At 40.7% G+C, this 16504-nt stretch overlaps 1 protein-coding gene across 6 annotated transcripts in view; it reads left to right on the top strand.

The window, feature by feature from the left end:
* The window catches only part of LOC144597168 (uncharacterized), a 140131-nt gene extending 124257 nt beyond the window's left edge, over positions 1 to 15874 (top strand). For 5 of the 6 annotated variants that reach the window (XR_013547706.1, XM_078406146.1, XM_078406141.1 and 2 more), the window contains 2 exons: positions 377 to 474; positions 13193 to 15874. Coding sequence is in view for 5 of the 6 variants with exons in the window: in XM_078406146.1 (XP_078262272.1) it covers positions 377 to 474; positions 13193 to 13207 (113 nt within the window). In the remaining variant the exon portion in view is untranslated. Of the gene's footprint in view, positions 1 to 376; positions 500 to 13192 lie in introns of all 6 variants that reach the window. The other variant, XM_078406145.1, reaches the window with a different exon arrangement.
* The last annotated feature ends 630 nt before the right edge of the window (positions 15875 to 16504 follow it).

Here is a 16504-nt window from a genome sequence, read left to right as displayed (position 1 = left end):
AGATCCACTCTACACTACCAGGACATTATGCCTGCAGTTTTTACCTTCTACAAAATGCATGGCAGGAAATTGCCACGGTTTGTTGACAGCATGGAAGCTCTACCTGATGTGAATGCTGCCAGCCGCAGAGTACCCTCCCAAGTCATTCACCTTACTGACTAAACGTCTCACTTCAGGAATAATTTCATTGGCAAGGTTGCAGCAGTTTAAGAAGGTGGCTTCCACCTTTTTCTCAAGGGAAAATAAATATGGATAATGAATGTTGAGCTGGCAACAAGAAACGGCTTTTCAATATGTATTCTAATTGGCTCATCTGTTTTGGAAGGGCATCAGCCAACTGTCTACTGTGTATTTACATGCAACTTTCTTTCTTTAGAAGTGTCAGACATTTCAGCAGTTGCTTTGAAGACAAGTACAAAGATTCCACATGATGTTGCCGCTTTAGACATTATCAGGACTATGATTGGAATGATGGTATGATTATGCAAATTTGATGATGGTATGATTAAGCATATTTTTGCAGACAACTGTTCTGAAAATTAATTGTTATGAAATCTCTTGCATTGTTTGCATTCTCCTGCATGCTTATTTAGGCTTGACTGATTAATTAAGTACTATGGTGGGATTCCTAACTGCAAAAGAATTATCTCCCAGACACACAGGAATTTAAAGCTAGTTATTAGTTTCATTGGCCTGATTTGTACAGATTACCAAGCCAGTATATTTAAAGGTTGGTACCTACTTGCCCCTTTGTAACATGAAATGACCATAAAGTATTTTAAAGTATTCATTTTGGGGTGGGTGCAAAAATAGTACAGTAATTATTCATTCCTGCTATTTATAGAGGGACTGTTCAAGAATGTGGCTCAGCACCTTCTCCTCAAGGACATAAAGGAATGAAAAATAAATGTTGGTTCTGCTAGTAATATCTTCATTTCATAACTGAAAAAAAAATTATGAGCTCATTTTCATCTTTTCCTTCCTCATACAAAGTTTATTCCTTGAATAATCAGCACAAGTGTATGAACATTGACTTCTCCAACTTTAGACAGTTCCTCTGTCCCTCTCTTCCCCTCCCCCTTCCCAGTTCTCCCTCTATCTTCCTGTCTCCACCTATATCCTTCCTTTGTCCCGCCCTCCTGACATCAGTCTGAAGAAGGGTCTCGACCCGAAACGTCACCCATTCTTTCTCTCCTGAGATGCTGCCTGACCTGCTGAGTTACTCCAGCATTTTGTGAATAAATACCTTCGATTTGTACCAGCATCTGCAGTTATTTTCTTACACTACAGCACAAGTGTTTATGATTCTACTGTAGACCGATGAAACAGGACTAAACCAATCAATCACCTCTGCCACCTTCATTTACTATTCAAGTGAATTGTGGTGATTAGACTTTAGGGATTTAGACTTTAGAGATACAGCGAGAAACCATATGGCCCACTGAGTCCGCGCCGACCAATGATCACCCCGTACACTAGCACTATCCTACGCACTAGGGAGAATTTTATAACTTACCAAAGTCAATTAACCTGCAAACCTGTACATCTTTGAAGTGTGGGAGAAAACCCACGCAGTCACAGGGAGAACGTACGTTCTCCATGCAGACAGCACCCGAAGTGAGGATCGAACCCAGGTCTCTGGTGCTGTAAGGCAGTAACTCTACTGCTGAGCAACCCATCAATTAAATAAGGGTGACTACTTGTCCCATTTCAATTGGGGATAACCTTCAGTAGATTTACACCATTTGAACTGAGGAAAAAGTGGGATTAGGCTGGACACGATTGCAATTAAAAAGAAGAATGGAAATAGGAGTACCCAAATATCTCCTCATGCCTAGACTGCCGTGCAAAATGATCATGACTAATCAGCTCCAGAGCTTAGCTGCACCTTAGTTTAGTTTATTAATATTGTCGCGTGTATCGAGGTACAGTGAAAAGCTTTTTTTGTTGCATGCTATCCAGTCAGCGAAAGGTCTACATGATTACAATAAAGACGTCCACAGTGTACAGATACAGGATAAAGGGAATAACGTTTGTGCAAGATATCCAGTGAAATCTGTTTAAAGATAGTTTGAAGATCTCCCATGAGGTAGATGGGAGGATCTTTCTCTAGTTGGTGAGAGGACGGATCAGTTACCTGATAACAGCTGGGAAGAAACTCCCTGAATCTGGAGGTATGCGTTTTCAAACTTCTGTACTTCTTCCCTGATGGTGGAGGGGAGAAGATGAGGTGACTGGGGTGAGACTGGTCCTTGATTATGCTGGTGGCCTTGCCGAGGCAGCTTGAAGAGTAGATGGAGTCAATGGAAGGGAGGTTGGGTTCCATGATGGTCTGGGCTGCATCCACAACTCTTGCGGTGGATGGATCTGTTTCCAAACCATGCTGTGATGCATCCTGATAAAATGCTTTCTACGGCGCATCTATCTCAACTTTGAATATATCCAATAATTCAACTTCTATCGGCAGCCGAGAATAGAGTTCCATAGATTTTCTTTACTTGGAAACTATCTTCCCCCGTTCCAGATTCCCTCAAAAGAAGAAAACTGCAGCATCAACTCTGTCAAGCCCTTTCAGAATTTTATATTTCAATAAGATAATCACCCATTCTCAGGCAGATTAATATCTGAGGGCAGCAGAGTGGCGCAGCGGTAGAGTTGCTGCCATACAGCGCCAGAGATCCGTGTTTGATCCTGACTGCAGGTGTTTTCTGTATGGAGTTTGTTTGTTCTCTCTGTGATTGCCTGAGTTTTCTCCGGGTGTTTCAATTTCTTCCCACTTTCCAAAGACGTGCAGGTTTATAGGTTAATTGGCTTCTATAAAATGTCCCTAGTGTAGGATAGATCTAGTGTGCAGATGATCGCAGGTCGGCATGGACTTGGTGGGCCGAATGGCCTGTTTCCATGCTGCATCTCTAAAACTAATATATGCTGAATGCCAATGTGTGTAGGTTCAAAGTTCTCAAACATTTCTTATGATTCTTTGAATTGTCTGCAATTCAAGGATATTACAAGTAGTCTGAAGAAGGGTCTCGACCCGAAACGTCACCCATTCCTTCTCTCCTGAGATACTGCCTGACCTGCTGAGTTACTCCAGCATTTTGTGAATAAATACCTTCGATTTGTGCCAGCATCTGCAGTTATTTTCTTACAAGTAGATTAAAGTTGGACACAGTACCCTGGTAGAACAATAACTTTAGTATTTAAACATTTTTCAATAAAGGCCATTATTCTATTGAACACTGATTACCTGTTATACCCCCTTGCTAACATTCTGTGTCTCAAAAAAATCCAAAAGATAGTCAAGCATGATTTCCCCCTCATAAATCCATGCTGACTTTGACCGATCCTATCACTGCTTTCCAAATGTGCTGCTATTACATCTTTACATACATTTCATGGCAAGACCCCTAACAACATTAATGTACAGAAGGATCTTTGGGTCCAAATCCTTTGCTCACTGAAAGAGGCAACGTGGGTAGATAGAGTGAAAAGGAAGGTGTATGGTATGCTTGCCTTCATTGTTTGAGATATTGAGTATAAGAGTCAAGATGTCATGTTGCAGTTTAAGAAAACATTTAACAGCGTCAGATGCACTTTTGCCCACTCATGTATCCCACCTTTATCCCTATTATTCTGTATTTTTGAGAAAATTTGCATTCCCACATTTAGTCCCTTGTTATAAACACGAGAAGATAAGAAACGGAAGCTGATGCAGCTATTCACCTCATCACGCCTGCTCTGTGGTCCGATAAGATCACGGCTGATCTTTTATCTCTGTTCCCCCATCCTGCACTTATCCATGTCCCTGATTCCCTTTTCTAGCGCCCTCTTGGATAGGAATTTCCAAGCTTTGCTACTCTCTGGGGAAAGACATTTCCGCTTATTTTTTGTCCTGAATGGCAAATCTTTTACTTTGAAACAGTGACTAGACATTCCAGTCAAGGAATTAGCTTCATATTTATTCTAAAAAACATCCTAAAAGTTTTGTGTTTTAAACAGAGCAAATCACTCTTCTAAACTCAAGGGAGCATAGAATCAGAGTCATAGTCAGACATCACAGAAACAGGCCCTTCAGTCCAACTTGTCCAATAAGATGCTCCATTTAAGCTAGTCCCTTTTGGTCCATATGCTTCTAATCCATAAACCTGTCTGAATGTCTGTTAAATATAATAATTGTATCTCCCTCAGCCACTTCCCCATTGCAACTCATTCCATATACCCACGATCCTCTGTATGGAAAAAGTTGCCCCTCAGTTCTCCTCTCATCTCAAACCTGTGCCCTCACATTCTTAATTCTGATGTCCTCGCTGTGCATTCACCCTATCGTGCTCACGATTTTACATACATGTATAAGATCACCCCTCAAACTCCTGCACTCCAATTAATAAAATTGTAGCCTGCCCACTCTCCTTGTAACTCGGGCCATCAAGTCCTGGTAATATTTTCGTAAATCTTCTCTAACCTTTTTCCAACTTAATGACACCTTTCCTGTAGCAGCAGGGTGACCAAGACTGAACATGGCGTTTCTAAGTGTAAGAAAATAACTGCAGATGCTGGTACAAATCGAAGGTATTTATTCACAAAATGCTGGAGTAACTCAGCAGGTCAGGCAGCATCTCAGGAGAGAAGGAATGGGCGACGTTTCGGGTCGAGACCCTTCTTCAGACTGATGTCAGGGGGGCGGGACAAAGGAAGGATATAGGTGGAGACAGGAAGATAGAGGGAGAACTGGGAAGGGGTAGGAGAAGAGAGGGACAGAGGAACTATCTATAGTTGGAGAAGTCAATGTTCATACCGCTGGGCTGCAAGCTGCCCAGGCGAAATATGAGGTGCTGTTCCTCCAATTTCCTGTGGGCCTCACTATGGCACTGGAGGAGGCCCATGACAGAAAGGTCAGACTGGGAGTGGGAGGAGACCCGAAACGTCGCCCATTCCTTCTCTCCTGAGATGCTGCCTGACCTGCTGAGTTACTCCACCATTTTGTGAATAAATAGCGTTCTAAGTGTGACCTCGCCAACGTCTCGTACAAATATAGCATAATGTCCCAACTTCTATACTCAAATTCCTGTCTGATGAAGGCCAGTGGGTCAGTCAGAAGCCTTCTTGACCACCCTATTTACTTGCCACACTACGTTCATGGAACCATGTACTTGTACTCCTGGATCTCTCTACTTACAATACTTCCTGGGGCCTTACTGTTCACTGTGAAGATCCAGCCCTGGTTTGACTTACCAAAATACTAAGCCTCTCACTTGGATAGGTAGCGTTTTGGATCGGGTCCCTTCTTCAGAGTGATTATAGCAGGAGGAGCAGGCTGGAAAGAGATGGGGGTGGGACAAAACCTGGCAAGTGACATGTGGATACAGGTGAGGACAGTTTTTATTGGCAATTGGATGGACGATGTATTCTATGCAAGATTCCAGCGCTGGCAGATCCCTGTGTCTCCGTAACTTCTCACTTACCTGAATTTATTTCCATTAGCCATTCCTCGAAACACTTTCCCAGCTGATCAAGATCGCACTGTGATTCTCGATAACTATCTTCACTATCTCTAATATAACCGATTTTAGTGTCATCTCCAAACTTACTAATCATGCCTTGTACATTTTCATCTAAATTATTGATCCAAGCCATAAACAGCAATCGGCCTAGCACCGATCCCTGAGACAAACCACTAGGCACAGACTTCCAGGTCAAAACTTTCCACCACCTCGCTCTGCTTCCTGCTGTGAAGCCAACATATCCACTTAGTTAGTTCTCCCTGAATCCTGTGCAATCTAGTCTTCCAGAGCAGTCTACCATGCCGAACCTTATCAAAGGCCTCGAACTCCATATAGACAATGTCTATGGCCCTGCCCTCATCAATCCTCTTGGTTACTTCTTCAAAAAATCAAATTCCTAAGACATGATCTCCCACACAAAAAACTTGCCGATATTTGGCATGCATGCAGTAAGACCGAGGTACAGGTTGATAATTGGCAAGTGTCACCTCAAATGCTGACAATGGGTCTAACCATCTAACCTTGATATGCAACGGCCTTGCCATTACCAAGTCCCTGTACAACATTCTAAGTGTGGTCCCACCAACAATTTGTGCAATTTGTGGGTGTAAATGACAACCCAACTCCTGTATTCACTCCTCTGACCAATGAAGTCAACTGTGCCAAATACCTATTCACTACCTGTCTGCTTAGAAAAATGGAAAATAGGTGCAGGAGGAGGCCATTTACACTACCATTCTTTGTGATCATGGCTGATCATCCACAATCAGTAACCCGTGCCTGCCTTCTCCCCATATCCCTTGAATCCCCTAGAGCTCTGATTCCTTACAGGCTATCTATATCCCTAGGTCTCAGTCCTACAAAACTCTTAAGGGTCTACCATTTACTGTTAAGCCTTGCCCCAGTTAAAGTTACCTGGCAGCAATATCTCGCACTTGTCCAAGTTAATTTCTATCTGTCATTCCTTGGTCCAATTCACTTAAATCCTGCTGTAATCATTGATAACCTTCTTCACTGTCCACCACATCATCAAATTTGGTGTCATCTGCAAACTTACTAACCGCCTTAACAACACTGTGTCAATCTGTACACAAAAACACGTGTCCCTTTTCAACAACACTTTTTAATCGCGCAGTATTTAATAAAACATGTCTCCTTTTTATTAACCAGTGAATGACACACATCTTTCTACATTATATTCCATTTACTATATATTTTCCCATTCATCAAGGCTCCCTGATGCCCACACCATCAAGATTTATATTATCAGCAAACTTGGATATATTTCATGATTCTCTTACCCACATCATTGAGGCAGATTGTGAAGAGCAATGATACCAGCTAACTTGACAATTACCTATCCATTTCTTTGCTCTGTTTTCTATTCATTAACTAATCCTCCATTCGCACTAGTACAACATGATGCAATCTAATTTCATAATCTCGTGCAGCACCTTATGAAACGCCTGCTGAAAGTCCAAATGCACCGCATCAATGTATCTATTCTGCTGATCACGCCCTCAAAAAATTAACAGATTTGTCAAATATGCAAATCCGCAATCAGTCTGCCCAATCCTATTAATTGTTCAGTGCCCTGTTACCCAATAATACATTCCAACATCTGCTCTACTGATGTCAGACTAATTGGTCTATACTTCCCAGGTTTCACTCTCTCCTATCCTAAATAGTGCGATTACTTCTGGCATTTTCCTACCTGTGGTAACTGTTTTAGAATCTCTGGAATATTGAAGGACAACAACCGGTGAATGCATCCACTGTCTGCGCTAGCAGCCACCTCACAACCCAGGACACATGTCACCAGGCCCATGGTATTTATCTCCTTTCAGCCCCAATAATTTCTCCAGTACTAATTCTGTGCAATGATCCTTCAGTCTAGACTTCCATTGGCTGCAAGAGATGTTTTATGTTTTCTGTGAAAGCAGGCACAAAATATTTGCACATTTTCTCTGACATTTCCTTGTTTCCTATACATTTTCTTCTGTTTTAGCCATTAGATCGGCTATAGACGGAAATTGTATATATTTGTGGTCCAGCATTGATCCCTGAGACACTCTAGTTAGACAATAGACAATAGGTGCAGCAGGAGGCCATTCGGTCCTTCGAGCCAGCACCGCCATTCAATGTGATCATGGCTGATCATTCTCAATCAGTACCCCGTTCCTGCCTTCTCCCCGTACCCCCTGACTCCGCTATCCTTAAGAGCTCTATCTAGCTCTCTCTTGAATGCATTCAGAGAATTGGCCTCCACTGCCTTCTGAGGCAGAGAATTCCACAGATTCACAACTCTGACTGAAAAAGTTTTTCCTCATCTCAGTTCTAAATGGCCTACCCCTTATTCTTAAACTGTGGCCCCTTGTTCTGGACTCCCCCAACATTGGGAACATGTTTCCTGCCTCTAACGTGTCCAACCCCTTAATAATCTTATATGTTTCGATAAGAACTCCTCTCATCCTTCTAAATTCCAGTGTATACAAGCCTAGTCGCTCCAGTCTTTCAACATATGACAGTCCCGCCATTCCGGGAATTAACCTAGTAAACCTACGCTGCACGCCCTCAATAGCAAGAATATCCTTCCTCAAATTTGGTGACCAAAACTGCACACAGTTAGTTACAATTTACCAGCCTGAAAATGATCTGTTTATCCCCTGTTTTCTGTTTGTTAGCTAACCCTTTATTTAGGTTATTATATTGCATTCTCATAACCTACTTTGTGACTCTTTGTGTGAAATATGATGCTCAACGAAGAGAATTGGGTGATGACACATCTTATTGGGTCAGGACAGTCCTGACCTACCAATATTTAATTGCTTTCCTTGCTGAGTGATTCTGGGAGGGTTCTGGGTGTATCTCTAAACTAAACAAAATAAACTGTTCTTTACAACTTGCATTTCTTGGCGCATGCATGTATGACAAACCTCTTTTCTCATAACAACGGAGTCACATGTAAACTTAAAGTAAAAGACCAAAATTAGATGGACTTTAGACAATAGACAATAGGTGCAGGTGGAGGCCATTCGGCCCTTCGAGCCAGCACCACTATTCAATGTGATCATGGCTGATCATTCTCAATCAGTATCCCGTTCCTGCCTTCTCCCCATACCCCCTGACTCCGCTATCCTTAAGAGCTCTATCTAGCTCTCTCTTGAATGCATTCAGAGAATTGGCCTCCACTGCCTTCTGAGGCAGAGAATTCCACAGATTCATAACTCTCTGACTGAAAAGGTTTTTCCTCATGTCAGTTCTAAATGGCCTACCTCTTATTCTTAAACTGTGGCCCCTTGATCTGGACTCCCCCAACATTGGGAACATGTTTCCTGCCTCTAACGTGTCCAACCCCTTAATAATCTTTTACGTTTCGATAAGATCTCCTCTAAATTCTTCTTCTAAATTCTTCTAAATTCCAGTGTATTCAAGCCTAGTCGCTCCAGTCTTTCAACATATGATAGTCCCGCCATTCCTGGAATTAACCTAGTAAACCTACGCTACACGCCCTTTCTGAAATGTGTTCAGGACAACTTCCTTCATCTTTGTGCATCAAACTCAAGTATGGAGACATTGCGTCATATTTCCAGAAATGCTGTTTGCAGTACTTGTAGCACAATTTAACTCATTTTATGATGAAAGGACAAGTGAGTCTCTTTATAAATGTTTATGCTCTGTAGCTGCATTTAAACAGAATGCATGCATTTTTATGGAAATCTCTGCTAAATTGGGAAAAAACTGTCCATATCATCACCAAACCACATGCATTTACAGATATCATCCCAACATTGCCACCCCCCTATGAGCATTGAATACCTCGAGCAAACATCAATCCGAGATTAGCAAAGAATGTTATGAACTTGTAAGAAATCTCTGGAAACAAATAAAATTAAGTATAAGCTGAAGTTCATTAACATTCACTGAAGACTGGAACATTTTATTTTGAGCTGGTTTCACATCCATCAGTATTTTAGCTGGCAAATTAAGTAACTTGCACTGGTGAGTAACTAACTACATCATTTGGTGTAGTGTGCCAATACCAAGTGAATTGTTGTTGGTGATGTGATTGAATTGTCATGTAATTCTAGCTGCACAGGTCTTTTTCATCTCATCCTCCCAATTAGCATTCAACATTTTCATCTTTTAATATGCATTTTTTTTAATGCTTCATGTTTTTATAATTACTGCCCAATCCTGGCAGCTAACATTGTCTGAATGTTTATTTTCCAAATCTTCCTGTTGTTCACCCAAACCCTCAATCCCAAACTGATTCCTGTTCAAACACCTTCCAGTGTTCAGCCATCCAGAGTGCCCAGAGATTCTTGGCATGCCTAGATTGTCAATGGCAGGGACTGTCTGCCGCAACAAAGTCTGGGAGATTTGAGCTGTTTTTGGGCAGTCAATTGCAGCAAGGACTGGCTTGAACAGTGCATTGGAATGGTTGCAGGATGCAATTTGCACTTGGTAGATGCATCCACCATAACATCTTCCTTGCATCTTTCTGTAGTTAGCAGCGTGCATGCAGAAAATTCCAGCTCACTGGTTGTTCTGGTCCTGGGGAATGACAGAGAGCCACGGAACGTTAACAACACCTTCAGCCCACCAAGCCTACACCAACCATTTACAATAATCCTGCACCAAACCAATTTAATTTAATTCTCCCACATTCCCATCAACTCCCCCGATTCTACCACTCGCCAATAAATAAGGGCGCACCAACCCAGGGAGAAGGCAGGAAAATGGGGTTGAGAAGGAAAGATAGATCTGTCATGAATGGCAGAGCAGACTCACTGGATCAAATGGCCTAATTCTGCCCCTATGCCTTATGAACATGAACCCGGCGACCTTTGGGATGTGGGAGGAAACTAAAGCATGAGGATAATACCCACATGGTCACGTCCACGTAGGCAGTGCCCAAAGTCAGACCTGAACTCATGTCGGTGAAGCTGGGAAGTAGCTGCTCTGCTGGCTCACATGCCAAATAGAGCAAATCTTTGTGGGAAAAACAGTTGGAAATGGTGATCATTAGATTGTGGTGGGCTGAGCCACTTTGGTATGGACAGAGGACGTCCACCGTCACGACCATAAATTTTGGATTGATAATAGGAGCAAAGGGAGATCTAAAGTAGAACTCTAAAAATGGAGAAGGGCTATCTTCGTTAGTGAAGCAAACGTTGGTAGGTATATCATGAGTGATTTTTAAAGAGCAGATGTTTCTGATAGGATAGCAGAGAAGGCTGATGAGGAGAATACTATGGTTGTGATCTCCATGGATTTACAAAATGTTTTTTGAGAAAATCTCATACTAAAGACTGGTTAGAAGAATTAGAGAAAGTAAACAGTCAATAGTAGCAGAGATTGAAAAACTGGCTTAAGGGCAGATGCTTTTGGGTAACTTCAACCCCAGGATCAGAAGGGGTACAACCTATGGTAAGCCGTGATCGCCAAGGAAGGAGGAAGGAAAGACTGAAAGATAGAGACAGCCAGAACAAAATACAGCGAGCAACAGATGATCTCAGGAAGGGTGGAGTCCATAATGGCCCATTGTTGGCTGGGGAAGATGTGCTCACAGAGGGGGAGCAGTGAGAGAGGGTGTTGTCGGAGAGAGGAGGCAAACTTCTTCATAGTAGGTAGATACAAAATGCTGGAGTAGCTCGGCGGGTCAGGCAGCATCTCTGGAGAGAAGGAATGGGTGACGTTTTGGGTCGAGACCCTTCTTCAGACCACTGCTTCTTCATAGTAGGCATACCTTGAGGAGCTTTCACAGTGGAGCAAACAAAATGTGTAGGAAGGATCGACAAATGCTGGTTTATACCAAAGATAAACGCAAAGGGTGTTGTTAATTGGTTCAATAATTACCTGAGTACAATAGCCAATTTGGCATGTTATTATCAACAGAAGTATTTGAAGGCATCCTTTTCATTGAATCAATAAAACTGTAAAAGCAGCTGCATTGGTAAAAAAAACATTAATTTGTAAAAGTATGACCTCTGACAAAATAACTTTTAACACAATATTTTAAATATCCTTAATTACTATATCCTGGTTTACCTACACAAAGTAAGAGATAAAACTGAGCAGGTTTTTTTGCACTGACTTGGAAGGATGTTTAGCGTAACTTGTGTTCAACGTATTATCAAGGTCCAAAATCCTTAAGACACTGCAGACGATCTTCGATGCTTACAAACATTACTAATTGTGGCACCATTTATTCAAGGCTTTGTCATGGTCATTTAAGGACAAGGTCCAGTCTAGGAATTAGATCTTTGCTTCAACAATAAATTTAAACAAGATTGCTAGAATTTCCATCCGACCCTTCCTTGATGGGTAAGAAAACTACCTGTGACTATCATATTTGGAGGAGCAGAAACAAAACTGATGCAGCCATTGCAAAGAATCGCCAGAGAGCACAGGATGAATGAACTTCGTGGACAACCACGATGCACTTTTAAGACTGTACCACTTCATCCTCCAAACACTGACTTTTTTTCTCTGACACTAAACCCTGGTATCTCGACTGTCTCGGTACTTTGGCCTTCTTGTGGCGTACGTTAGAATTATTGAACCTTGATATTTTAGTGCATTGTATGAATGGAACACATCAGCAGTGTCCCCACGGGTTGGAGGGGTGAATTGGAAGATCTTTCACATTGCTTTGATTGCACCCATCCTCAAATATAGGGTTGCAGTGTAGTAGCACTCTAGTGGTGAATAGCTTGTACAGCACACCTGTCTCATGTACAAACATTGCAAGGTGAAGAAAAATTATAATATCAAAATGAGACCATTTTGCTTATTTTGGCCTTGCCAGCTTGGGTAAAAGCTACTAAGCAATTCCTTTTGGCCAATACATATGACATTAAAAGTTTACTACATCTTATAAAATGTTCTCAACTCCCCAACGGTTCTGCTTCTAATTACCACAAATATTTCTGATTTTTTTTTTCTCCTTATCTATGTTATGAAACTTTACTTTGAACACCAAAAGTTAAAACCACTATTAATCATCTCTAGACTGAAATATTTTAGCTGGTCTTGACTATCCAGTGATTGTAAACATGCAAAAAAAAATGCAATAAACTGGTCTTACTTTTAATACCAAGTTGTACATGCTTTTGCAATCAAAACGTCTTTAGTTTTACTTCAGAACTTTTTTGGCGGTAATAAAACTGCTTTCTAAAGTGCCAATATCATGTGTGCAGTGTGGAAACAGGCCCTTGGGCCCACCGAATCCGTGTTGACTAGCGAACACCCGTACACTAGTTCTATCCTACACACTAGGGACAATATACAGAAGCCATTTGACCTACAAACCTGTACGGAGACCAGACCAGAGAAAACCCACGCAGGTCACAGGGAGAACGTACAAACTTTGTACAGACAGTACCCACAGTCAGGATCAAACCCCACTTTCTGCCGCTACATGGCAGCAACTCCACTCCTGTATCACTGTGCCGTCTTAAGAAATAAAATCCAAGTAAATGTTGCGGAACACTTGATAATTTTCTGTCTCTGTGAGTACTCCACCCCGTTACATTGGAAGAATATCCACACAGGTTACTCAAAGTATCCCAAATTAATGTGATAAGCAGGTGATGTGATCACTTGATTTGTGACTGGTCGAATTCTATGTTTGTGAAACACAGTTTACTAATTAATGTTGTCCTTCCTGTTCCTTTCTTTTTCAGGTTCAAGAAAAATGAAATAAATCCCATACTGAAGGAGTCATATATTCAAGAAGTCAGCAGACTCAGTTTCCAAGGTCCACCTTTCACCTCAATAAGTTATTGATAGTATCTAATTGCAGTGTATAAACCACAGGTTTCAGTTTTTTACCACTATCATGCATCACTAGAGCCTTCTGCCAGCCAAAAAGCAAACATTAGGAAACAAAATTTCTGCATTCATTTAATTTGCTTTTATATCATTTATTTATTATTCTACAATTTTATCTCTTACAACTGTTGCATACTTAGGCATTTAAGTTCTATTGACTCATTCATTTTATTTGGATTTTGTGAGAATGCACTACATTTGTTTAAGATTGCTACAGAAAAGATGATACTTGACAAAATGTTAGACTAACAATGGTGTTTGTGAATAGAATTAACGTTCTGACATTGAATTTAACAGAAATATTTTATAATCTCTGGCCTCTTGTGGTTTCAACCAAATGCTGTGGGGCAACATTGATGTGAACGGTGATTCACAGATTCTTGTCTCATCAACAAAATTGACTTGAAATACCTATGATTAGTATTTAGAACCCAATGCAGAAAATTGCATTTAATGTGGTTCGATTTGACAAACATTTAAGAAATACATAATGTATAAATGTTTTGCAATCGAAGGAGTTTAAACGGGATGTAAAAGGGTCACAAAATGCTTGGGGTTATCTGAGTCTGACAGTTTTTAACACTGTTTTACTCAGGCAGGTGTGCTTTGAAAAAGTTCCAGAAGAGAAATGCCTTCAGGAGTTGTGACTAGTATTGTCCTGGAAAGTCTAAACGGATTGCTGTGGTGATTACTCTGTACTATCTTAATTATACCTAATCCTCTATTTATGTGACATTGAATGGTATTTTTGCTTGGCTCTTAATAGGGTTAACAAACACTTTTGGTTTCCATCCTCCTTCCCATTTTATTTAGGAATAGAAGTAGAAGTAACAATGTTGATATAATATTTCAAATGTTACATTGTAATACTTCAATAAGTTTAATATATTCTGTTTTTCTTGATGACCAACAGTTTTGCAATTAGGTGGCAGGATGAAGTTAAGTCCATATTTAGAATACAATGTTTTTAAAATGTCATCTAATCACTGCAACTTGTGGTGCAAAGTGCAACTTCAGATTCTGAAGTTAGGAGTAGGGAGGGGTTAAATGTCTTAGTATGAGAACCTCCAATTTCTCACCAGCCTGATGAAAACACCGCCTCTGGTCAGAGAAGTTGAAAGCTGAAAATTGGCACAGATATTAAGAGGGTAGCTTATACCTCATGAGTGAGCTATTCCTGATTTGTAATTGTGAAGGACCAACACTGAGCTGACTCATGGTGCCTCAAAACAGACGGATCTTAGACTTTAGACATGCAAGATAAGGTTATTAATGTAGCATTCTCACCATTTTGTCCTCTCGAGGAGCAAAATGTACAGTGTTTTTATAATGGATTTTGTGTGATGGACTGCGATTGGTGAAGGGACTTAAGACTGCAATCATGCAGGCTTCCCAGCATTACTATTCTTCACAAACATAGAGACCAAGCTTACTGTGTGATCCCATTCGACACTGCAAGTTGGATTGAGAGAGGGGCCATTAATGCAACATGGAGGAGGTAGGAAGATGATGTTTCTAAATTCAATAAGGGCTAGGAATTTAGTTTGATGCAGTGTTAATATGTTTCTTAGTTCACACATTTTAGTCGTATCAATTATTTGAAAATGTACAATTGAATAAACAAAGTTGATATTTTGTTACTCTTGTTATTTCACAAAATGCTGGAGTAACTCAGCAGGTCAGGCAGCATCTCAGGAGAGAAGGAATGGGTGACGTTTCGGGTCGAGACCCTTCTTCAGACTGGATCAGCAACAATTAGGATAAAGTGAATCCAGAGAAACTGGTTACTAAAGCATAGTTTGCTGTTGATATATTTAAACAATTAATATCTGTGTCAGAATTAGTTTATTTTGAAATTAATGTCAAATTCCATGAAGTTACCAAAACTCAATCGTTTTCTGTTTAAAGATGCCTGTGGTAGCTTTTCTTTCAAATGTTAAAATGCTTCACACAGTTCTTCTTTATATTTCAATAAAACTATTTATAAAATGTTGAAACGAGGCAATAGCTGTGGATTATATTGAAAATTCTGATGCAGTATGGTGGATCATAGATTTATGTTCCCACTACCTCACATGCATGCATCATGGTGAATCAAACTCATACATACAAAGAAAGCTACATATTCTTGGAGAAAGGAAATTACCAAGCACACCCTCTCCATTGTCGAGGTACATTGCAGAGGCCTGGGTACCAGTTACTTTCCTATTAATGAAACTTGATATATTGTAAAAGGGATTTTGAAAAAAAAGGATTTATTGATATAAACTAAAGATCAGTTGAATGATTATTTTTCACTTGCCATTGATGCAGCACTAGCTTTCAGCTCTGATTGTTACATTGAGTATTTATGTAGCATTTGAGCGCTAGGAAAGAAATTTGCTATGTGCATGTGACTTAATGTTGCATTTCAATAGATTATGCATATTGTGAAGTGTGTGTACCTTTTATTAGGAATGTTTAATAAATATAACCCTTTGAAATGCTTAATAAAGCGAATTGTTTTTCCATCAATGTTTACTAAGGCCGTGGGCTTCTCTGAATGGCTAATTCCACAGTAAACAACATAATAAACAGGATTTTATGCTGATGAATTAATCCACAGTTCATTTTTCAGGCAAAGCACCAAAGTATCTAAGGCTGATCCAAGCTCAAAATATTTCTGTCTTCCTAATTTATTAACAGCAGCATCTATTTTTGATACATGGTTGAAATTCTGAGCAAAGGAGGTCATGTACAAATAATTGACACTTTAATACAAATTTGGCTGATGTTTCTGTGAAAGCACCAAGTGATGCAGTGAAGTACAAGGTTGCCAGTTTGCAATTTAACTTGCCTGAGCTGGTAGCATAGGCGGGAATAACCATTGCACTGATGTTGCGGAGACAGAAGCTTGTTCCGTACGCTCCGTTACGTGATGGAGCACCATGACTTTGATCAATGGGACAGGACAGGCTGAAAACAGATCTGCCAACTCAGAACAGGGCGCCGTTGATCATCGACGTCAGAAATGTTCCCCATCACAAGCTGTAACCTGATGACCCAGAACGGCACTCACGCCGCCATTGCACAAAGTCAGGGGATCAAGCCTGTTTCAATGAGAAGTGCTGAAAGCACTCCTGGGAGCAGCCGGAGCTATCAACCTGGTGAGAACACAGTACAGG

Source organism: Rhinoraja longicauda, chromosome 10, assembly GCF_053455715.1.
Source record: "Rhinoraja longicauda isolate Sanriku21f chromosome 10, sRhiLon1.1, whole genome shotgun sequence".
In the NCBI taxonomy this organism is placed as follows: domain Eukaryota; kingdom Metazoa; phylum Chordata; class Chondrichthyes; order Rajiformes; family Arhynchobatidae; genus Rhinoraja; species Rhinoraja longicauda.
This window is presented reverse-complemented; position numbering and strand designations above follow the sequence as displayed.